At 45.2% G+C, this 24,250-nt stretch overlaps 1 protein-coding gene across 1 annotated transcript; it reads right to left on the bottom strand.

Annotated features, from left to right (window-relative positions):
• Positions 1 to 465: 465 nt before the first annotated feature.
• LOC131016472 (rust resistance kinase Lr10-like) lies at positions 466 to 19,785 on the bottom strand. Its single transcript, XM_057945177.1, has 3 exons — positions 19,732 to 19,785; positions 2,162 to 2,364; positions 466 to 2,074 (listed from the first exon to the last, which is right to left on the bottom strand). Exons 2-3 carry the CDS (start codon positions 2,214 to 2,216, stop codon positions 828 to 830), a joined length of 1,302 nt encoding a protein of 433 aa, XP_057801160.1. The 5' UTR covers positions 2,217 to 2,364; positions 19,732 to 19,785; the 3' UTR covers positions 466 to 827.
• Positions 19,786 to 24,250: the final 4,465 nt, after the last annotated feature.

Genomic DNA, 24,250 nt, shown 5'->3' with positions numbered 1-24,250 from the left:
AGTAGTAGGTTTAACAACACCAGTCCCCGTTACCGGAGAATAAGTGCCATCGGCAAGACTAACAGATGGTAGAGATGAGGAAGAAAAGAATGTTAAAAGTGACTTGGTATTAGTAATATGGGCAGAAGCACCAGTATCCAACATCTAAGACTTACCATGAGACATGGCAAACGCACCTGCAATGGTAGAGGTAGCCATAGTAGAGGAATTGGAACCATTCAATTTAATGGTGGTTCCTAAAGTAGCAGATTTATTATCAGACATGATAATAAAAGGGCAGAAAAGCAAAACCCTAGGCAGAGCAGAAAAAGACAGCAACTGCAACGAAGTAGAGCAGCGGTAGCGCGGAAATCAGACAGCAACAACAGAAGTGAAACCCTAAGCGGCGGCGGCTCACAAAAAAAAAAATGGGGCAAAAATTCACACCCACTCTGATACCATGTAGAATTGTAAAATATGGAGACATAGGAGTGGAAGAATAGTTCATTATGTTCAGTGTGTAAAATACAAGAGACCTTCCACATATATATAGGGGAAAACTAGGGCTACAACATAAAAACGGAAAACTAAATACAAAATATTCTTCAACAAAGAACTATTTTTCTTGGAAACAATAGCATTATCTCTACTTGACTACTTGCTCTTTGATGCATTCTCATAGATTGATGTAGATTGCTTGAAAGTGAACAACTGTAGTGGAAATAAGTAGTCCATAACCAGATACAAAATCTCTATAGGTATATCACAGCCCTTTGCTTATATACTGATCTATATAACCTAGTTGTTCATATATATGCTCTTTCTTCAGCAAAACAGATGGAGTGTTACTATGAAGAGGCAACTTGTATTTCGTACTTGGACATGGTAGGAGTGGTGGTCTCCTTGTACCAATATGAGTTTGCCGTATCACTTGTTGAATATTCAGATGCGCTCCCAGAGCCAGTTGGTCGTTTGAGCACATCGGTCCCGACTGAGAACAGGTAGTGGAACGGTTTAGGTGGTGGCATGACTTCCACTCCTCCTTCGAGCATCTTCACCACAGCACTCATCGGTGGTCTGCCCTCTGGTGAGTCTTGGACGCACCACAACGCCACCTTAGCCGTTCTCTCAGCTTTGATCCTATCTTTCTCCTCAATCTCACAAGATTCCACCAATGCCATCAGCTCACCCTTGTCGTACTCTTCCCAGACGTTCTTGGGGAACCAGTCGAGACTCTCCGCATCTCCTCCGCCTCTTGCATTTCTCCTCCTTCCAACTATCTCGAATAAAAGAATTCCGAAGCTGTACACATCGCATTTGTAGGTTATGGGGAAATTCTTCAGCATAAACTCAGGGGCTAGGTACCCTAGCGTGCCTCTATACCCGGTGACACTCACATGCGTGTCGTCCCTGTTGCAGAGCTTAGCTAGGCCGAAATCTGCAACCTTAGGGTTGAAATTCGAGTCGAGAAGCACATTCCCTGGCTTTATGTCGTAATGAATGATCCTCTGCTGGCACTCCTCGTGCAAGTAGGCGATCCCCTTGGCCGTCCCAATCGCAATCTCATGCAGTTTCTCCCACTCCAGTTCTCGAGCTTCGCTGAACAAATGCTTGTCTAGCGATCCCTTCTCCATGAACTCGTAAACGAGGGCGCTCATGAACTGGTCGTAACAGAATCCGTACAACTTCACCAGATTTATATGATGAGTCCTCCCAATCGTTCCCACCTCAGCCATGAACTGCTCCTCGACGCTGCTGTTTCCGCCCCGGTTGAGGACTTTGACGGCGATCTTGACGCCGTTGGGGAACTGCCCCTTGTACACCTTGCCGAAGCCCCCGCAGCCTAACACCGTGGAGTAGTTGTCGGTGAAGGTGAACATCTGTTGAGCAGTGAAACGAACGGGCTGGTCTCGAGCCAGTTCGAGGAAGAACCTCTCCATGGTGGGAGCGTCGACCTCCCAAACTTGGATGCTTGATGGGAGCTGCGGGGCAACTACGGCCTTTAGCTCCGACACTATGGCCTCCCTCGTCTTCTTGGCACAGTAGCAGGAGACGACGACGATCACTGGTATAATTACTAAGGCAAGGACTACAGCTGCAGGTGAAAGATGATTTTAATTTGCATATGCTGAGATTTCACAAAGACATAAATTTGAAGTAGTGAATGGGATAATAGTTTTACCTGCAACCTTGTTTCCTCCTGTGTTCTCACTCGGAAAAGGTGGGCTGCTGTCCATAGCTGCTACCACCCTAAGAGCTTATGTTTGTAACTAATAATCAGCTTTTTTTTTAGAGAAAAACGGGCGTCTTAATTATGCAGGAATGCATCCTTCACCAAGATGTTGATAGTACATGGCAGTTGACTTAGTGTGGTCTTCGCAGTGACTTAGGAGGTGATTGGTATGATGGAATGGAATGAGGGTGGAATGGAATGGAGGTAGGAATGGAATGAAGGGAGGAAAGGAATGAGAAACCTTGGTGATTCCTTTGCTTGGTATGCACATGGAATACAAAAGGAATGGAATTGTAATTCCTTGTTTGATTCCATTCCTATGATTGGTATCTAAAAATAAATTTTAGGAATGGAATGAAATTATTTTGTTTTGCTAAATTAACATTTACATCATAATTTATCAAATTGGCATTATTTTACATCTCTCTTCCACCTCTATTTCGTGTTATATTTGTAGGGACAATCCAAAATATGCACTGGGGTAAAATCGAAAAGAAAAAAAAAAGAATATTAATCACTTTTTTTAAAAAAAAAACTGACTTATTTTTCATGCATATTACTACTACACAGAAACATGCACCCGAAAAAAAAAAAATTAAATTTTTCTTGCCACCCACAACCCCACCCCCCACCCTACCCCCTATCTTTTTTATTTATTTTTCTCGTCACCCCCACCCACCCCCAACCCCCGTCCCCCAAATTTTTGTTTATTTTACTCACCACCCCCACACCTCCCCTCCCCTCCCCCCCCCTCAATTTATTTTTTTATTTTCTAAAAAAAATCTCGCCACCCCCACCCACCTCCCACTAACCCCCCTCCCCCCGTACCTCCCAATTTTTTTAGGGTAAATTTGGTTTAGAACATTAATAAATTTTCAAATTTTGGTTTTTCCCACAAACTTTCATTCTTGTTTCAAAATACATAATAAATCATTTTTTTTGAAATTTTCCATAGTGTGATTTTTCGGCGAATTTTTTAAATGACGTGGTGCCGAACTTGAATGATGTGGCATATTTAAGGGTTAAGTACCACTTTCTCCCTCAACGTTGACACCCCTGTCACCTTTAACACCCTAACGTCAGGGTTGACGTTGTTTACCTACCTCAACGTTTCAAAACTAAAGCAAAATGCCTCCACGTTTTAAAGGCCGCCCCAAGCGCTGCTCTAATGGGATCAATCACCGTTAAAACGCAGGGGGCAATTCGATTGTCATGTCACATAATTTTCATGTAATTACATTGTATTGCCACGTTATTTAAATTTTTTATCGAAATATGTCATCGTGGGAAATTCCAAAAAAAATGATTTATCATGAATTTTGAAACAAGAATGAAAGATTGTGGGAAAAACTAAAATTTAGAAATTTATTATGATTTTATACCAAATTTCCTAAGAATTGGATCTTCTTGAGTTGCAATACCAATGGGGCATGTATCTTTGTCGCATTTCTGCATCATGAAGGATGGGTGGGGTGGGGTGGGGGTGGCGAGTAAAATAAATAAATAAAAAATTGGGGGTGGGGGGAGAAAAATTTTAAAAAAATAAAATAAAATTTTTGGGGGTGGGGTGTGGCGAGAAAAACTAAAAAAAAGGTTAAATTTTTTTTTGGGTGGGTTGGGAGGGGTGGCGAGAAAAAAAAATGAAATGTTGGGGGGGTGGGGTGGGGGGGGTGGCAGGTGGGGTGGGGAGAAAAAAAAATTGGAGGGGAGCGAGGGGTGGGTGGGGTGTGGTGGTGGCGAGAAAAATAAAAAAATAAAAAAAAATTTGGGGGTGGGGGGTGGGGGGGTGGGGTGGCGAGAAAAATAAAAAAAATAAATTTTTTTTGGGGGGGGGAGAGGGGGCTGGGGTGGGGTTGGGGATGAGGGTGCAAAATATATAAGAGTAATTTTGTCAAAACCTGATGAGGAGTAATACGTGCAGAGTAGGGAAAGAATACGAATCAGAGAAATCGGCCCCATTGGCGGGACGAATATAGCAGAGGAGATACACTCGCCAGAGAAGACACCATCGTCAGGGAAGTCATCGTCATCAGAGAAGTCAACTCCATCAGAGAAGTCATTCTTGACAGAGGAGCCCTCTTCTCCAGAGGAGTCATCCGCGCCGGAAAAGTCACCATCGCCAGAGGAGACGCCTTTACCAGAGACGACGTGTTTACCAGAGGAGTCCTTCATGCCAGAGATGTCAACATCACCAGAGAAGACGCCTTCGCCAGAGAAGACATTTCCATCAGAGGAGCCAATAAACGCGCGGGAAGGTCTCCCGCGTATTATCGGAATTACCATTGTACCCTTCTATCACGCAAGACGCATGCACCGAAGATGCTTTTACTATTTTACCCCTCTGCTTGTAAATCTATAAATAGGGCCCGAGCTCGTGTATTATTTTTTACGCTATCTCACATTTTCAAATACAACTGATATTTTCTCCTTTCGTGCAAGATTTCCGATTGTTCTTTACTCCGTCTTCTTCCAGCCATTACACTAGGTATAGTTCACGGTTTTTCTCAATAGTTTTAGGTGTTGGTTTCATTAAACACCAACTGGCGCCGTCTGTGGGAAAGCTACTGAATTAAGACGTGAGATTACGGTCGCCGGCGTACGCAGATCTGTGAATTCAATCGGATTTGCGGGCGTTGGCACCGATTGGTCCGATAATCCGGATATCCAGCTGTGTTTAATCGTTTAATTGCGTTTTCTGGTTTAATATGTGGTTAATCTGTTGAGCTCTGCGTTGATTTGTGTTTTGGGTGCATGGGGAAAGGTGGCGACGGGCGTAAAACATGAATCAGGGGAAATTTACGTTTATTTACCGTTTGTTTGGGGGAGTTATCTGCGAATAAGGGGTTCTCTTGTAGAATTGAGGTTCTCTTCACCGATCTAATGTTTTGCATGAGGAAATTGTAATTGGGTGCTCTGTTCCGATGGTGTTCGTCGTTTCCTTACTGATCCCTGATATTTTGGGTTTATGTTGCTTGTATGTGGTTGTTTTGCGTATTAGTGCGATAATTGTGGGCGATCTTCGTGTTTTATCTTATTTCCGGTGAAGCGTGTGGTTATTACTGTTAATTCATAGGTTTGCATCGATAATACGCCAATTAATACTTTGCTTCTGTTGTGCTCGGTTTCGCGTTGCTAATCCGTGGGTATTCTTTGTTTGCAATTGATAATTACCGTTACTTCCTATGTTTTGGTGACTAATCCTCGCTTTATATCGCTGAATCGGGGGTGATAATCTGTTTTTGTTACGTTAGTTCTGTGCCGGGGGCTTATAGACGTTTTTCGTTTAAGGGAGGGGGTTTATGGGCGTTTTCCATGATTTTCGTGGTTGATCTTCGATTTCGATGGTTGAATTGGAAGTTCTGTTCTGTTCCTGATATATTGAGGTTTCTTGCTGTGGATCTATGGGTTTTGTGGTTAGTCTTCGATCTCAAGAGTATTTATTGTCGTCGATGCAAGGGATTTACCTCAGTAATATGATAATTAAACGCTTTGTCTTAGTTATGGTGAGATTCATATTGTTGTTTTGTGGACGATCTTCATTTATGGGAAACTGTTATTCATGTTCTCCATGTTTCCCTTGACTAATCTTCATATTATGGTAGTATTTTACATAATTCTTTTTGTTATCATGTTTAATGAATCGGGCTAACATATCTTTTGGTGGTTGCTCTGTTTGTACTTATCTCTGGGTATCTTGCGTCTGTTGAAGTTTTATTGAGGGCTCTGTTTTCTCAATCTATACTCTGGGTTTATTTCCCCGAGTGTAGAATTACTTGGAAGGGAATTTTTTAACGGTCTCTGCACCGGAAGCCGGGATTTCTTATTGGATTTCTTACATTGGGACTCCAATCGGTAATAAGGGGTTTATTCTTTCGTCGTTAGAATGGTTTCTCACTTTGTTTATGTGTAGGTACCATGGGATCATCAGATGCTCACCGCAACCTAGAAAGGGAGTTCGACTCCGCTGCTCTCACCACTGAGGTGCCACCTTCACTGTTCCCTGGCCTACAGGGCAATGCTACCTTCACTGCCCCACCAGGATTTCAGGCTATCCCCGCCACTCCGTTGACAGGGTTGAATGCAAGCCTCCAGAGATCTGCTCTGGTGACTCCAGGATCTGACATGCCATGCTTAACTCCCGCGTCTGGAGCGGGACAGATCACGTTTGGGTCGATGGAACAGATGATGGCGCTGCTTCACTACTCCGCTGTGCGTCAGGCACTAGGAACTCCCATGTTGTCCACTGTTCCTACTGTAGCTCCACTGGTGGGAACGGCTACTTTGCAGGGCACTGAGGCCCCACCTCCCGCTGCTCAGGAGGTAAACGCTTTAGCAATCAACAAACAAGCTGCGATGCCTCTGGAAGTGCAAGGGGATCCGGCTGACAGGGAAGTGGAAAGAAGACCAGAGGGGAGCCGGGTCAGACTCAACAGTGTTGTTAGAAAGGAGAGGGTTGACGAGTCTGATAGTCAATCCGTCTCCCTGGTGTTCGAGGAGGAGAGACCAAGGGAGAAGGCTCGGTTAAAAAACCAAGTGTCTCAGCTGAAACATCAACTCCAGGATCTGGAGGAATCACTTAGGGAGAAATCCCGAAGGGAGGATAGGGAACAAAGGTCAGGAAAATCGCATCGGGTGGAGAAGTCCCATCGATCGGAAAAATCGCACTACACAGAGAGGTCAGAGGAGAGGGAGCTGGAGTATTCCTCTGGCAGACATGAATACAGAGTCCACAAGCGCCACGCTCGTGATGCGCCCAGAGACAGAAGGGAGCAGGGGAGGCATAAGGGGGACAAGAGAGCCAAGACATCAAGGTTCCACCCGATCAACAACCGCAGTCCTTTCTCGGACGATATCTTGGCAGATACCTTACCTAGAAGTTACAAGCCCATCTCACTAGATTACGATGGCACTACCGATCCGGAGGTACACCTCAATCGGTTTGAAGGGTTGGTTACGCTGCACATGTACACGGAGGGCATCAAGTGCCGGATCTTCTCCACTACCCTTACTGGACCAGCTCAGTTATGGTTTGGGACGCTGCCCCCAAATTCCATTCACTCTTTCGAAGAATTACAGACTCGTTTTTTGCGTCAATTCGCGAGTTCACGGAGGGTAGGGAAGTCAGCCCTTTCGCTGATGGATATTAAGCAGGAGCAGGGAGAAACGCTTCGGGAGTACACAGCAAGGTTTAACCTTGCCGCTCTGGAGGTGCCAGAGGCAGAATCGCAAATTAAAAACTGCGCCTATGTCAGAGGACTCAGGCCAGGGATCTTTTTTGACGAATTACAAATTCGACCAGCAAGGGATTTTGATGACATCATGGCAAGGCTGCCGGGTTATCTACAGTTGGAGGACGCCAAAATGGCGAGGAAGGTGGAAAATGAGAAACACAGAGTCAAGAAAGCTGAGGAAGCACCCGAACGACAAAGACAGCAAGATAGGGCCCCATTTAGAGGGTTGCCTCCTAGGGTACTCCCACCCCAGGGAGGAATGCCATCTAATCAACAGCGCACAGTGAATGAAGTAACGCGGTTTACCGAATACACGCCCTTGATTAAACCACAAGAAGAAATTTTTCATCTGATAAAGGATCAGCCGTTCTTTAGGGCACCGGGGACCTACCGGACTGGGCCGCCGCAGGAAGGGCCTAACAATAAGTTGTGTGAATATCACAATTCCTTCGGGCATTACACGAAATATTGTGGACACCTTAAGCACCAATTGGAGTTATTGGTGCGCCAGGGATGTCTCGACCACTTCATTGACAGAGGAAATGAAGGTCAGAGGAGGACTGATCAGAGAGATCAGCGGGATCAGAGGGATCAGAGAGATCAGCGAGATCAGAGGGATCAAAGAAATAACCGGGATCAACGATGAGAGCAGGGGAACAACAACAGAGATCGCAGGCTCGATGACAACCAGGATAATCGCAGAGAAGGGGCAGACAGACAAGCTCTTCCTCCCCCCCCGTATAGAAGGGAAGTTCACATGATTTGTGGGGAAAACGGGATGCCCACATCAAATAGGGCTAAAAAGCAAGTCGTCAGAGCAGTCAAAACAGGGTATTATCCTAAAAGGGTCATGGAAGTCACCAGCGCGTCAGAGGAGCCGGCAATCACTTTTGGAGCAGAGGATATACGCACATTAATGTATCCGCATGATGATGCGCTGGTCATCACGGCGGACATTGCCGGCTGCATTATTCACCGTATTTTCGTGGATTCGGGCAGCGCTGTAAACATCTTGTACAAGGAATGTCTCCAAAATATGGGAATTAACGCTCATGTTGAGCCGACAAATGCTCCTCTGTTTGGGTTTGGAGGAGAGATGGTCATGCCCCTGGGGTATGTAGAGCTGCCGTTGATTCTTGGCAGTACAGTGGCGGGCAACAAAACAAGGATGGTACGTTTCTTAGTGGTGGATATGCCTAAACCCTCGTACAATGTCATACTCGGCCGGCCCGCCTTGACGGCGTTCAAGGCGGTTATCTCCTTGTTTCACCTAAAAATGAAGTTTCCAATCGAGGGTGGAAGAGTGGGAGAAGTTTGTGGCGATCAGACGACATCAAAAGCATGCCACGTGCAAATGCTCACACAGTCAGCGGGGCAGAAAAGGGAAAGATGGACAGAGGGGTCGAACGCCCGGAAGAGGGGGAAAGTGGGCGAGGTGCATGCCCCAGCAGAGGAGCGCCAAGAGTTGGCGGATTTATTAAAAGACAGAGACTCCACAGAGAAAGCCGCGCTGGTGTCCACTAGCGATGTTTGCAATATGATAGAGTTATTTCCAGGGAAAGAGGGTTTCCAGACTAAGATTGGATCGGCCATGAGTGATCAAGTCAGAGAAGAGCTCATTGGTTGTCTCCGACGAAATGCGGATGTGTTCGCTTTCAGCACCGCAGATTTGAAGGGAATCGATAGAGGGTTGGCGGAGCATTGCCTCAACGTGGACCCTAAGGTCAAGCCGGTAAAGCAACGGACAAGGAATTTTGGGGCTGAAAAGGACGCTGCCATCAGAGAGCAGGTCTATGAACTATTGAAAGCTGGGCATATTGTGGAAGTGCAATACCCAGAGTGGATCTCAAACGCAGTGATGGTACCCAAGAAAACAAACACCTGGAGGATGTGTGTGGACTTCCGAGATTTAAACGCTGCTTGTCCGAAGGACCACTATCCTCTGCCGAGGATTGACCAATTGGTGGACTCCACTTCAGGATGTGCCTTATTATCCATGATGGATGCGTACCAAGGGTATCATCAGGTAAAGATGAACAGGGGAGACATCGCCAAAACGGCCTTTGCCGTCTGTTGTGGAGTATATGGGTGGAAGAGTATGCCGTTCGGTCTGAAGAATGCAGGAGCCACATATCAGCGGATGATGGAGAAAATTTTCAAAGAACAACTTGCTAAGAATATCTCAGTATACGTAGACGATATGCTCGTACGAAGTAACAGGGCAGAGGACCATGTGTCGGATCTGGAAGAAATCTTCACAGTAGTCAGAGATCACAGACTCATGTTGAACCCAGCCAAGTGCACTTTTGGGGTCACCACAGGGAAATTCTTGGGGTATAAAGTCACGCCAGCAGGGATTGAGGTCAACGCCGACAAGGTCAAAGCTATTTTAGAAATGACACCGCCCAGAGGAATCAAGGAGGTGCAGACTCTGAATGGGCGTATCACTGCTTTGAGCAGGTTTATATCGCAATCGGCAGAGCGAAGCATGCCGTTTTTCAAAGTGTTGAGGAAGGGAACCAAGTTTCTGTGGACAGAGGAATGCCGAGCGGCGTTTGAGGATCTTAAAGTATACCTAGCAAAACTCCCAACTCTGACCAAGCCAGTTCCGGGAGAAACGTTGTATCTATACATAGCTATGGGGGAGGAGTCAATCAGCTCTGTGCTAATCAGAGAGGAGGGAAGTCATCAGAGACCCATCTATTTTGTCAGCAGAATTATTCAGGGCCCTGAGCTCAACTACACAGAGATCGAAAAGGCTGCTCTGGCGGTCATGATCACGGCAAGAAAGCTGAGGCCTTATTTCCTTTCACATCGAGTGGTGGTACGCACGTCTTTACCTTTTAAACAAGTTTTGGGGCGCGCGGATTTGTCGGGAAGAATGGTTAAATGGGCTGTGGAACTAGGGGAATATGACGTAGAGTACGAGCCACGAACGGCGATCAAGGCGCAAGCGCTGGCAGATTTCCTACAAGAAACAACTCGGCGTCCCGTGCCAGAGTTCTGGGTTGCTTTCGTAGATGGATCAGTAACAAAAGAAGGGTGTGGAATTGGGGTTTATATTACTTCGCCGGGTTATGGAACATACCAGTTCGCCATCAAATTCACCTGTCGGTTATCTAACAATGAGGCGGAGTATGAGGCCGTGGTCAGAGGGGCTCACATCCTGTCAGAGCTTAAAGCTGAGTGTGTCATTATAAAGACAGACTCCCAGTTGGTTGCACAACAATTCTCGGGAAGTTACAGTGTCAAGGATCAGAGGATGAAGGCGTACCATACCAAAATTAGCGAAATGAAAGAAAAATTCATGGAGTTTAAGCTTGAACAGATTTCTCGAGAGGAGAATACGAAGGCCGACCTACTGGCGCGCATGGCTAGCGCAGTAGAGCAAACTTGGAGCGACGAGATTATTTTACTCTGTGATACCAGAGAGATGGAAACTTCGCAGGTGTTCTCGGTAGAGATCAGAGATGATTGGCGGGCTCCGATTATACACTTTCTGAAGACAGGGGAACGACTAAGCAGAGAATCCAACCAAAGGGCCCGCTATGAAAATTACTGCCTAATCAATGATCAACTCTTCAAAAGATCTTTTACTCAACCTCTGCTAAAATGTTTATCGCCAGAGGAAGCTAACTTTGCTCTGAAAGAGATTCATGCAGGTTGCTGCGGCGGGCACACCGGATTTCGAGACCTTGTACGCAAGATCATTCGGGCAGGTTTTTATTGGCCTCACATCAACCAGGAAGCCAGAGAGTTTGTCCGCAAGTGTGAAGCTTGCCAGCGGCATGCCGGGAAAATCAACATACCAGGGGAGCCCATGGGTGTAATGTACGCTGCTTGTCCGTTTGATAAATGGGGCATTGATATAGTCGGGAAGCTGCCTACAGCACCTGGAGGGAAATGCTTTCTCATTGTGGCAGTGGACTATTTTTCCAAATGGGTCGAAGCTGAGGCCGTGAGCAAGATCGATGAAGTTACAGTGGAACGTTTTATCTGGAGGAATATCTGTTGCAGATTCGGAGTGCCACGCATCATCGTGTCTGATAATGGGACTCAATTTACAGGGCAACGGGTTGCGGACTTCTGCGATCGAATGGATATCACACAGCGGTTTGTCTCGGTGGCTCATCCACAGGCAAATGGACAAGTGAAATTGGCTAATAGGAGCATATGTGAGGGCATCAAGAAGAGGCTAAATCAGAGCAGAGGGAAGTGGGTGGAGGAGCTGGATACCGTTCTTTGGGCTTACCGAACTAGTCCAAAAACGGCGACAGGGGAGGCACCATTCACACTGGTGTATGGATCCAATGCGGTGATACCAGCAGAGGCACGACTAGAATCATACCGGATTACCACGTATGACACTGAGCACAATGAGGAGCTCCGCCGAGCAGAGCTGGACTTGGTGGAGGCACAGAGGGAGGAAGCCCGGGTCAGAGCGGCTAAGTACAAAGGCATTATCAAAGCAGGATATGACAAGAGAGTCAGAGTGAGGAAATTGGCAAAGGGTGATTTGGTTCTCAAACGAGCTGATGCGTTGAAGGCGGTGGGCAAGTTCGAAGCCAATTGGGAAGGGCCATACATCATCACAGAGGTCTTGGGAGGCGGTGCATACATACTATCGGATTCAGACGGCAGAGCTCTCCCCAGGCCATGGAATATAAACACACTTAAGAAGTTCTATGTATAACTGCTTCTTAGCAGGAATGACCGCTTTGTAGACCGGATACTCTTTTTCCCCACAGGGGTTTTAACGAGGTCCGGGGCCATGATATCAATAAAACAGATATGTGGTTCTAGGGAATTCCCTGGTGTCGTTTTATTTACTTTATTTATCGTTTTCTCACATTACAAATGCCACTTAACATGTTCATGCAGAGCATTGCACATGTCACCAGAGGGGGGAGTAGGGTGTATACCCGTAATCCTCAATTTACAAATTCAAAATAAAAAACTGCTTCTTAGCAGGGACACGCTCACCTCTCAGATCCACTTCAACTCCACTTTGTGTCTGCAGAATATCAAGAAAAACAACAAGTCAAAATGCCAAAAAGAAAGAATACAGAGGAGGAACAAACCAAAGGCCAGATCTGAGGAACCAACGCTCAGATCCGGAAACCCAACACCCAGATCTGGGAAATCAACGTCTAGATCTGAGAAGCCTGGTTATAAAACACTCAAGCAAGGGAACTCCACTCGTTACAACCACAAAGTTAGAGATCTACACCAGAAGCACAGGGGAAAAGGCGGAGCCCTCAGGGATGTGAGTGTTTAGAGGGGAAATTCCCTTACTTGAGTGCCTTACAACCGATCTAGGGAGGCAAAACATCAACAGAATCCAGGGTTTGAAGGATCGGAAGAGGATATATATAGAGGCGATTCTGGGCTTAAGAAATGGGCTAAGGGGTAATGGGCCCGCATGAGCTTATGGGCCGGAGAAGGGAGTAAGAAATAATTGGGCCAACATGTTCATAACAGAGTATTGCACATGTCACCAGAGGGGGGAGTAGGGTGTATACCCGTAGGTCCCAATTTTTAAATTCAAAAATTGCTTCTCAGCAAGACTAGGGCAAATCAGAGGAATTACGCTCCACCAGAGCAGAGGGGTCACGCTCAACCAGAACAGAAGGGTTGCTGACAATCGTAAGCCGCGAAAGTTGGTTGTGCCACTCGGGCCATCCATGCTCCGCGCAGAGGTTGCTGACAATCGTAAGCCGCGAAAGTTGGTTGTGCCACTCGGGCCCTCCATGCTCCGCGCAGAGGTTGCTGACAATCGTAAGCCGCGAAAGTTGGTTGTGCCGCCCGGGCCCTCCATGCTCCGCGCAGAGATAGCACTTAATCATAAGCCGCGAAAGTTGGTTGCACCCCCCGGGTTTTCCATGCTCCGCGCAGAGGTTGCTTTAACCGTAAGCCACGGAAGCTGGTCGCACCCCCCGGGTTTTCCATGCTCCGTGCAGGGTGTTCCTGTCAATCGTAAGCCGCGAAAGTTGGTTGTGCCGCCCGGGCCCTCCATGCTCCGCGCAGAGATAGCACTTAATCATAAGCCGTGAAAGTTGGTTGCACCTCCCGGGTTTTCCATGCTCCGCGCAGAGGTTGCTTTAACCGTAAGCCACGGAAGCTGGTCGCACCCCCCGGGTTTTCCATGCTCCGTGCAGGGTGTTCCTGTCAATCGTAAGCCGCGAAAGTTGGTTGTGCCGCCCGGGCCCTCCATGCTCCGCGCAGAGATAGCACTTAATCATAAGCCGCGAAAGTTGGTTGCACCCCCCGGGTTTTCCATGCTCCGCGCAGAGGTTGCTTTAACCGTAAGCCACGAAAGCTGGTCGCACCCCCCGGGTTTTCCACGCTCCGTGCAGGGCGTTCTTTCAATCGTAAGCCGCGAAAGTTGGTCGTGCCATCCGGGCCTTCCATGCTCCGCGCAGAGGTGGCACATAATCGTAAGCCGCGAAAGTTGGTTACGCCCCCCGGGTCCTCCATGCTCCGCGCAGAGGTTGTCCTTAACCGTAAGTCACGAAAGCTGGTCGCACCCCCCGGGTTTTCCATGCTCCGTGCAGGGGGTTACTATTTAATCGTAAGCCGTGAAAGTTGGTCGTGCCATCCGGGCCTTCCATGCTCCACGCAGAGGGTTACTATTTAATCGTAAGCCGTGAAAGTTGGTCGTGCCACCCGGGCCTTCCATGCTCCACGCAGAGGGTTACTATTTAATCGTAAGCCGCGAAAGTTGGTTGCACCCTCCGGGTCTTCCATGCTCCGCGCAGAGTGCTCAAGCTTGAATGGGAAGCAGCTTGGATGGGAAGCAGCGCGGATGGGAAGCAGCTTGGATGGGAAGCACGAAATCGCCAACAAAGAAATCAACCAAATCCTCGTCAGAGGAGGCGGTGAAATCCTTTCCAGAGGAATCAACCAAATCCTCGTCAGAGGAGGCGGTGAAATCCTTTCCAGAGGAATCAACCAAATCCTCGTCAGAGGAGGCGGTGAAATCCTTTCCAGAAGAATCAACCAAATCCTCGTCAGAGGAGGCGGCGAAATCCTTTCCAGAAGAATCAACCAAATCCTCGTCAGAGGAGGCGGTGAAATCCTTTCCAGAGGAGTCAACCAAATCCTCGACAGAGGAGTCATCACTATCCTCGCCAGAGGAGTCATCACCATCCTCGGCAGAGGAGTCATCACTATCCTCGCCAGAGGAGTCATGACCATCCTCGGCAGAGGAGCCATCACAATCCTAGCCACAGGAGTCATCAAAATCCTCGTCAGAGGAGTCATCAAAATCCTCGCCAAAGGAATCATCAGAATCCTCGCCAGAGGAATCATCAAAATCCTCGCCAGAGGAGTCATCAAAATCCTCGCCAGAGGAGTCATCAAAATCCTCGCCAGAGGAGTCATCAAAATCCTCGTCAGAGGAGTCATCAAAATCCTCGCTAGAGGAGTCATCAGAATCCTCGCTAGAGGAGTCATCAAAATCCTCGACAGAGGAGTCATCAGAATCCTCGCCAGAGGAGTCATCAAAATCCTCGCCAGAGGAATCATCAAAATCCTCGCCGGAGGAATCATCAGAATCCTCATAGCAGAAGTTAAAGCAACTCCAAGGGAGGGGATCAGAGAAGCATCAACAACAATCATAACAAGTCAACTCAAATCAATAGGGGAAAGACGGAAATATAAATCCCACCTCAACAAGCAGCGAAAACAACACAAATAACAGAGACGAAAGAAGCGGACATGGGAATGAAATTTCATTAAAGCATGCCCAAGAAGCAAAGATGTACATCAAAAACCGGCGGTAAGTGTTCAGTTAGTACAAATTAAAGAGTTACAAAATTTTCCTTTTCATAAAGTCAGGAGAAAAAGGGAGAACATCAAGAGGGAGGAACAGAAGCAGCTTGAGCAGCAGCAGAGGAGACAGGAGCAGAGGCAGATGAAATCGGGGGAGGAACACCACTGGCAGAAGCATGGCCAGAAACGGCTTTCTCTGTGAACACGGGCAACAGGCCAGTTTCCTTCACTTGAGGAAGACGAACTCCCAAATCTAACAACTTTGCAGCCTCCTGCACATACAGATCCTCATTTTGGTACAGGTCGAACAGCTGTTCCACCGCAGCAGGGGAAGAGGCAGAGTCGGTGAAGACAGAAGCCGCTAAGTCAGAGGGCAGGGGAGGCTCCAGGCCGAATTGGGAAAATGTTCGGGAGCTCTCGCCAGAAGGATCCCGCAGCCGGTTCACAAAGCGCGCCAGGGAAGCAGAAAACGCAGGTGCATACACGGGAGTAGAGGGCAGCGAGTCAGATCCAATCCCAAGAGAAAAATAGGGAATGGCTTTCTCTAGTACTGGGTACCACCACTCTGGCTTCTCTGGAGAATGCGCAGGGATCCCCATCCGCTTATTTATCTCCTCATCCTGGAGGTTATCCATCAGGGCTCTGAAATTCAAAGTGGCAAGTTGCTCTGGGGTGGCCCCCGCCATCTCCAATGCCTTGGAAGCTGTTTGCTCTATCACATAAGCAAAGAGGGGTCCAAAATCCTCCAAGTATTCGGGAGTCTTTTTGAAAGCCTCCAGAGTGCCTTCCAGCATCAACCCCAGGAAGTGTTGACCCCGCGGAGACAAGAAATACTCCAGGCGTTGATCTCGAGCCCCCAGGACGAACGCGCGGTTCTGAGCTTCCACAAGTATCCTTTTCCAGCCCCGCCTGGCTTCCTCGTAGTCTCTTTCATAACCAGCTTTGAACCTGGCCAGGCATTCATGGCCCTCTTTTGTGGCCCTCGACAATTCGGAGGCTAAGGACGCTCTCTCCACCTCCACCTGAGCTAATTTAGCTTTCAACTCAACAACCTCCGCTTCAGCCTTGCTCAAGCGCTCCACAACTCCAGCAACAACATCATCGCGCTTGGCAACTTCTGCCTGCTCTTTTTCTCTTTCCTTCTCTGCCATATCATAGTCATGGATGCACTTAACAGCACCCCATAACCGTGATTCCACCTGCAAGCAGACAGAAGGGGGTCCAACAGAACAATAGGGAGGTTAGTAACTCGAATTTTTTATGGCAAGGATATAATATGCAGAGTACCTGAAGAGCCAGCTGGCATAGCTGAGTAGCCAGAGACGCCCGAGACAAATTCTCCACTTTCTCCTGGTCCTCCGAGTGGACATGAGCTATCAGCGCATTAATTAATTCCTTACCCGATAAACTCGAAATTGGCCCAGGAACAAGATCCCCTGACTCAGCAGCCGAGGGCACCACAGCTTTGCCCTTACCCTTTCCACTGGCAGAGGGGAGAACCTTGGGACCACCAGCTGACTTCTTCGCTGGCCCTTTGCCCTTGTCCCCAGCAGGAGGGAGAATCTTCACACCACCAGCAGACCTCCTCGCTGGCTCTGAGGACTTGCCAGCCTTTTTTAGGCCCTTCTGTCTCTCCTTCTCACCCACAGAGATTAGGGAACCTCTCTTCATCTTCTTCGTAAGATCGGCAAGGGTGGCATCGGGAGCCGAATCAGGTGAAGGAACCTCATCGGTAATATCCACGACTTGGATATCTTCTTCACGGGTACCAGCGGCATCACCAGCACTGGAGTGCCTACGTCTGTGAACAAGAGCCCCCGCATCAACTTCCTCCGCATCAAAGGGGCGCGAGGCTTCCACATTCCCCTCTAGGATTTCAACTACAGGGGGAATGGGGATCAGTTCGGACCCAGCAGGCTGCTCCGTGGGACTTGTTCCGGAAGCAGAACCGCTTGGGCCAAGTGCTCCGCTGCCAGCAAGAGAAGGGGTGTCAGGCAAATTGTCCCCACATTTCGATCTCCAAGACATATCTGCAAACCAAAATTTCACATCATTAAAAGCAGGGTAACAAAAGCTAATGTGTTTTCTAATGTATATTTTTTACCTATTGATCTCGCTGGATACAGGGGAAACAGACCATTATATGCCAGAGAGGAATTGTTCTCGGCCAGGTACCTACAGTCTAGAAGCTGGGCCTTATTCATAGCATTAAGGTGAGCTATAATACTCTGGTCACGGGTAGAAGGGACTTCGGGAGAGGCTGGTTTATAAGTAGTGCGACTTGTATGCCATTCCAGCTCCGAAGCACCATAATCGCGCCAGTTGCCGAAAAGGGTGCGCACATAACAATAATATTCCAGGAAGCCCTTATCCAAGGAATTCAGGGAGGAAAGAAAAGTAGTAGGATATTTAGGGTGAGAGGCAAAACTATACAAGGGATTGCCCTGCATGCGAAGGGTTTGGGTCTGACAAAATAGCTTGGCGGTGTCCCCAACACCGTTAGCACGACACAAAACATGGAAGGCATATAACCTCCGGATAGCAGAAGGAGCGACTTGAAAAAAGGGGATGTGAAAGTAATTACAAACGTCAACCAGCAAAGTAGGGGGAGGGAGCCTTAAACCAGCCTCTATCTGGGCTTTCCAAACAACTATCAATTTGTGATGGTGAAGGCTCTCGGGAGGCGTTGAACCCTTAGAGAAGGCCTCGAACTCCAAACCTTCAGGACGCCTACATTTGCTTTTCAATTTTTTCACCTCCGCGACACTAAGGCGGGATGGAGGAACACTTTTGGGGGGTTGGCGGGGCTTTTTCCCTTTTTTCTCAGGTGGAGAAGGAGGGGGTGCAGTTTGAGATTCGTCAGAAACAGAGGGGGAAGGAAGATTTTCAAGATCTTGTCGCGATGGGGAGGAAGATGAAGGGTCTCGGACAGAAGGAGAGGGCGAGCGAGAGGGTTGAGGGGCGGAGGTGCAGGCCATGATGGGAGATGCCAACCCTAGGGTTTCTAGCACGCTCAATCAGAGCACCAACAGTTATACCACTACACTACGATTAAACACAAAATTGCAGTGAAGAGGATACGCGAGTTACCTAGACCAGAGAAAGATGGACGGTAAAACCTGGAGCGGAAGGGTCGTGGGAGAATGCCGGAACAGTGAGGAAATCGCCGGAAAATGCAGAAAATTCGCTCGGAAAACTTGGAGAAGAAGAATAGTGAAAAAAGGGGGAGTTCGAATCGGCTAAGTAAGATTGTACGCGGGTAACCACCAGCACGCGGGATGAACGACACGTGGCATACGGAAGAAATCAACGGATGAGAATTTCTACGGAAAGACGAAAGGACGCAAAGGTTAAAAGGTAACCTCGGGGTACGGGGAAAATACTGTAGACTGGGCAGACATTTAATGCGGATGACGTCATCCACGCGGGCGAGTTCTCTGACTAGTTGCACCTCTCCAGAGTGAACTAGCCAGACCAGGGGGCGGGAGTAACAAAAACACCAGAGAACAATTTACAAGGCTTCTTTTTATTTTCTCATAATGTCAAAATGCTTATGTCTTTATGATTTACAGGGGTCAAGGAAAACAACAAAGTGTTGATGCGGATAACACACCACTGGTTGAACACGAAGAATACCCGGTTCAACCAGACTAGAGGGGGGAGTGGTTGATGAGGAGTAATACGTGCAGAGTAGGGAAAGAATACGAATCAGAGAAATCGGGCCCATTGGCGGGACGAATATAGCAGAGGAGATACACTCGCCAGAGAAGACACCATCGTCAGGGAAGTCATCGTCATCAGAGAAGTCAACTCCATCAGAGAAGTCATTCTTGACAGAGGAGCCCTCTTCTCCAGAGGAGTCATCCGCGCCGGAAAAGTCACCATCGCCAGAGGAGACGCCTTTACCAGAGACGACGTGTTTACCAGAGGAGTCCTTCATGCCAGAGATGTCAACATCACCAGAGAAGACGCCTTCGCCAGAGAAGACATTTCCATCAGAGGAGCCAATAAACGCGCGGGAAGGTCTCCCGCATATTATCGGAATTACCATTGTACCCTTCTATCACGCAAGACGCATGCACCGAAGATGCTTTTACTATTTTACCCCTCTGCTTGTAAATCTATAAATAGGGCCCGAGCTCGTGTATTATTTTTTACGCTATCTCACATTTTCAAATACAACTGATATTTTCTCCTTTCGTGCAAGATTTCCGATTGTTCTTTACTCCGTCTTCTTCCAGCCATTACACTAGGTATAGTTCACGGTTTTTCTCAATAGTTTTAGGTGTTGGTTTCATTAAACACCAAAACCTAAATTTAGGTGGAATTAGAAATGGAATGGAATGGAATGGGTAATACCATGTTGGAGGGAATGAATGATGATTCCTATATGTAAAGGAATGGTGATTCCCTTAAGAATGGTGATTCCTAAAATAAAACTATACCAATCATAGGAATGGAATGGAGGTAGGAATCACCATTCCATTCCCACCTCCATTCCACCATACCAATCACCTCCTTAGTGTGTGTCCCCCCACCCTCTCTCTCTCTCATAGAATTTCTTGTTACAATACTAAATTAGAGTCTCCAGCCATCTTTGACATATATGCTATGTCAAATGAAAATATAATAATTAGAATTCATGTAAGTTTTCCTTGCAAATTAAATTCCAATATGTGGGCATTAGAGCTGTCAAACCTTGCGGGCTGGGCCGGCCCGGCCCAACCCAGCGGGCCTAGGCAATTTTTTGGGCCGAGTTGGGCCGGCCCAAAATTTCAGCGGGCCTTGAACATTGAAGCCCAGCCTGGCCCTATACGGGCCGCCGGGCGGGCCGGGCCAAAACGGGCCAAAAATTGATAAATTAATATATATATATATATATATATATATATATATATACATGTATATATTTAATTCCAAAAATTAATAAATTAAATCAAATTTAAAGAAAAAAATTGAAGACAAATTCGATGAAACAAAAAGGGCCTTAAACAATCTACATCTAAATTACGTAATTGACTAAAATTAAATGTAAATAAATATGACTAAAACTAAATGTAAACAATATGAATACAAGTAAAAAACAAAAACTAATTGCAAAAACAACAAAAACTGAAAACGATTTATTCACAAATTAATTAATACAGTAATCAAATCAACTGGAATCAAATAACAACCACCAAAATTAAATAAATCTTTCAAGTAAAAATAATTTAATATTGATTGTTGATTGCTAATTTAAATCATAAGTTAGACTTCGACTCGTCATTGTCGTCAATTGAAGAAATAGACTTAGATTGAGTTGGGTCCATTGGAATTTGGGAGGAGATATAAAATTTCGAAAATTTCACCTTCTATATTGACGGGTCGATTTAGGCCCGAAAGCCCGTCGGGCTTTTTGGCCCGCGGGCCGGGTGACCCGGCGGGCTGCATGGGCCGGGCCAGGGAGGCCCAATTTTTTTGGGCCTTGAAAATCCTAGCCCAGCCCGGCCAAAACTACGGACGAGCCGAGTGGGCCCATCGGGCCGGGCCATTTTCGGCCCATTTTGACAGCTCTAGTGGGCATTATTTCAAATCTGATTTAATCTTTGAACTGCTCTAATTAAGTTTTAATCTTAAGATTTATGGTAAATTAGTTAATTTTGTATTAGCACATGTTTGGAATTGAGATTTAGACATTCATTCGACCTCAAAAGTGAATTGATTTAGAGGGTGTTTGGCTGAGCTTATAAGCTGTTTAGGAGCTTATAAGCTCTTCCAAAGTGTTTGGCAAAATAAGCTCCAAGAGCTTATAAGCTCCCCAAAAAATAAGTTCCTCTACCCCAACTTATTTTTTTATAATCTCATATGCAACAATCATTTTACAAATATTTTTTAACCATAGTTTATTATTTTATTATTTTATTATTTTCATTATATATCAATCAAGTTCATTTTTCTTCGATTTTCTCTCTCTAAAAAAATATTTTCTCTCTCTAACTTATAAGCTCAATTATCCAAACACTTTGATAACTTATAAGCTCTTAAAAATTACATCTTATAAGCTCTTGAAACATCTTATAAGCTACAAAAACTTATAAGATCTTTAAAATAAGCTTAGCCAAACACCCTCTTAGCACTTTTGAAATCCATTATTTGGATTGTCAATTGTCATCAAATATTTGATATTTGAGAAATTGAGTTGAGACTTGGGAGTCAACATAGTTGAGTTAAAGCTTGACAGTTAAAATAGAATCTCGGGCTTCCGATAATAAAATTGACAATAGGATAATATAAATAATAAACTTCAAAAGTCATCAATCAATTGTGAATTTTAACGTCGAAAAATTTTGTTCCAAATTCATCCAAGAAATTAGGAGGATCTAATTTGCTACAAATTGTAAAATTGAGTCTTAACTGAAACAATTCAAAGATTCTGTCCAACAAAATTTTGAATTTTATTTACAATTACCTCGTCCGCGTGACTTTGATTCTTTTGTTTTCTTTTTATTATTTTTTTAATCTCTCTAAAAGAAAAAGGGTAATATAATAAGAAATAATGGTGTCAAATGACCACATTGAAGATGCAAACATAATATTCGACCACTAATTGAAAAAACACAAATTATGGCCATTAATTAGGTAATATGCCTAATATACCCCTAAGTAAAAAAAAATTATTTTTTTTTATTTTTTTAATTCTCTGCTCTACCCCTTGACCCCCCCCCCCCCCCCACCACCCACCCCCAAGCCAAATTTTTTTTTTACTCCCCTGCCCCAGACCCCCGACCCCACCCACCCCCCAAGCCAATTTTTTTTTACTTCCCCTGCCTTGTCTACTCCCCAGACCCCGACCCCACCCACCCCCCACCACCCACCCCCAAGCCAAAAAATTTTTTTGTTTTTTTTTTACTTCCCCTGCCTTGTCTGTCTACCCCCCAGACCCCCGACCCCACCCACCCACCCCCAAGTCAATTTTTTTTTTACTTCCCCTGCCTTGTCTACCCCCAGACTCCCGACCCCATCCACCCACCCCCAAGCCAATTTTTTTTTTTTTTTTACTCCCACTGCCCTGCCTACCCCCCGACCCCTAACCCTACCCACCCACCGCCAAGCCAAATTTTTTTTTTACTCCCCCTAGATAAAAATAAATCAAATTTTACTTTTGTTATTTTATTTTATGGCACTATTAGTGCCATAAGTGCCAAAATGACCTTTTTAAACACTTCCCCTAGGGTTTAAATATTCCATTTAGGGTTTAGATTATTCATTTAGGGTTTAGATGTTCCATTTAGGGTTTAGATTATCTATTTAGGGTTTAAATGTTCCATTTAGGATTTAGATGATGATGTTGTTTCTATATTTGTTCTGCATGTAAAAAGACCATTTTACATTATTTTATTTTGGATTTTCGTTGGCACTTATGGCACTATTAGTGCCATAAAATAAAATAACAAAAGTAAAATTTGATTTATTTATATCTAGGGGGAGTAATTTTTTTTTTTTGGCTTGGGGGTGGGTGGGTGGGGTCGGGGGTCTTGGGGGTAGACATGGCAGGGGGAGTAAAAAAGGCTTGGGGGTGGGTGGGTGGGGTGGGGTCGGGGGTCTGGGGGTAGACAGGGCAGGGGGAGTAAAAAAAAAATTCGTTGGCACTTATGGCACTTACTTATGGCACTATAAGTGCCATAAGTGCCTAACCCGACCCGCGTGCCTGATCCTACCCGGCACGCGACCCGCGCTCCTGACCCTACCCAGTCCGCCCAATTAAGGGCAAAAACATCCCAAAGCTATAAAAATGGCCAAAATTTATATATTTTCAATGAGTGGCCATAATTTGTGTTTTATGATTCATTTTGGCTATTTCAAAATTTTACTCATATAAATAATGTATAAATTTATCATTAAAGTGGGGATCATGTTTTTTAGGGTTAATAGTGTTTTATGTCTCGAACTTTAAGAGTTTTTCATAAAATGTTCCGAACTTTCATTTTTTCCTAAAAAACTCCGAACTTTTAGTTTTTTTTTCATAAAATATCCCTCTATACAAAATTTGATGACGGAAAGATGACTTATCTCGACGAATGAAATATTTGGGGATCGTCATTGTTGGAAAATCATATTAAGAACCATCATTGCTGGAGACAGATTTTTTTTTTTTCATTTTTCTCTCATCAGATTTTGTATAGTATGACATTTTATGGAAAAACTGAAAGTTCGGGATTTTTTAGGAGAAAATGAAAATTCAGGATATTTTATAGAAAACGCTGAAAATTCGGGACATAAAACACTATTAACCCTATTTTTTATATCTTGCTGGTTTTGAATGATAATATATTTCTCTCTTTTTATATTATACAAATCTCTTTAAACCAAAGAGATAAAAAGTGATATAAAATTATAACACCATCCATTAGGTATAAAATTGTACCCCGCCAAAGGAAAAATGTGATGCCCTAAATTTTATATGGTTTGTACGAATTTTTAGGGTTAATAGTGTTTTATGTCCCGAACTTTCAGCGTTTTCTATAAAATATTCTCAACTTTCGTTTACTCCTAAAAAAACCCTAAATTTTTATTTTTTTTAATAAAATGTCTCGTTATATAAAATCTGGTGGCGTAAAAATAATTTATCTCGCCGGATGAAAGATTTTGGGGACCGTCATTGTTGGAAAATCATATTAGGAATCACCATTGATAAAAAACTTAAAAGTTTGGAATTATTTGTCATCTTTTTGTCTCTGAATTTTGTATAGTATGATATTTTATGAAAAATGCTGAAAGTTAGAGATTTTTTGGAGAAAATGAAAGTTTTGGACATTTTATGAACAATATTGAAATTTGAAACATAAAAAATTATTAATCTGATTTTTTATTCAAAACAAATAAAATGTTAGGCGGTGATAAAATTTATCTTTTTCTTAGCGAACGCACACTTAACTAAAGATCTTGTTGATTTTATAAACTAAAGACTAGGTATAATCGATTATTTCATCTTTATCTTTATGATATATAAGGGCATACACCTAAATGCTATGATCTAATCAAATATATTCTT

The sequence above is a fragment of the Salvia miltiorrhiza genome, chromosome 1, assembly GCF_028751815.1.
Source record: "Salvia miltiorrhiza cultivar Shanhuang (shh) chromosome 1, IMPLAD_Smil_shh, whole genome shotgun sequence".
NCBI classification, from domain to species: Eukaryota; Viridiplantae; Streptophyta; class Magnoliopsida; order Lamiales; family Lamiaceae; genus Salvia; species Salvia miltiorrhiza.
The sequence above is the reverse complement of the archived record's forward strand: the minus strand, read 5'-3'. Positions and strand labels throughout refer to the sequence as shown.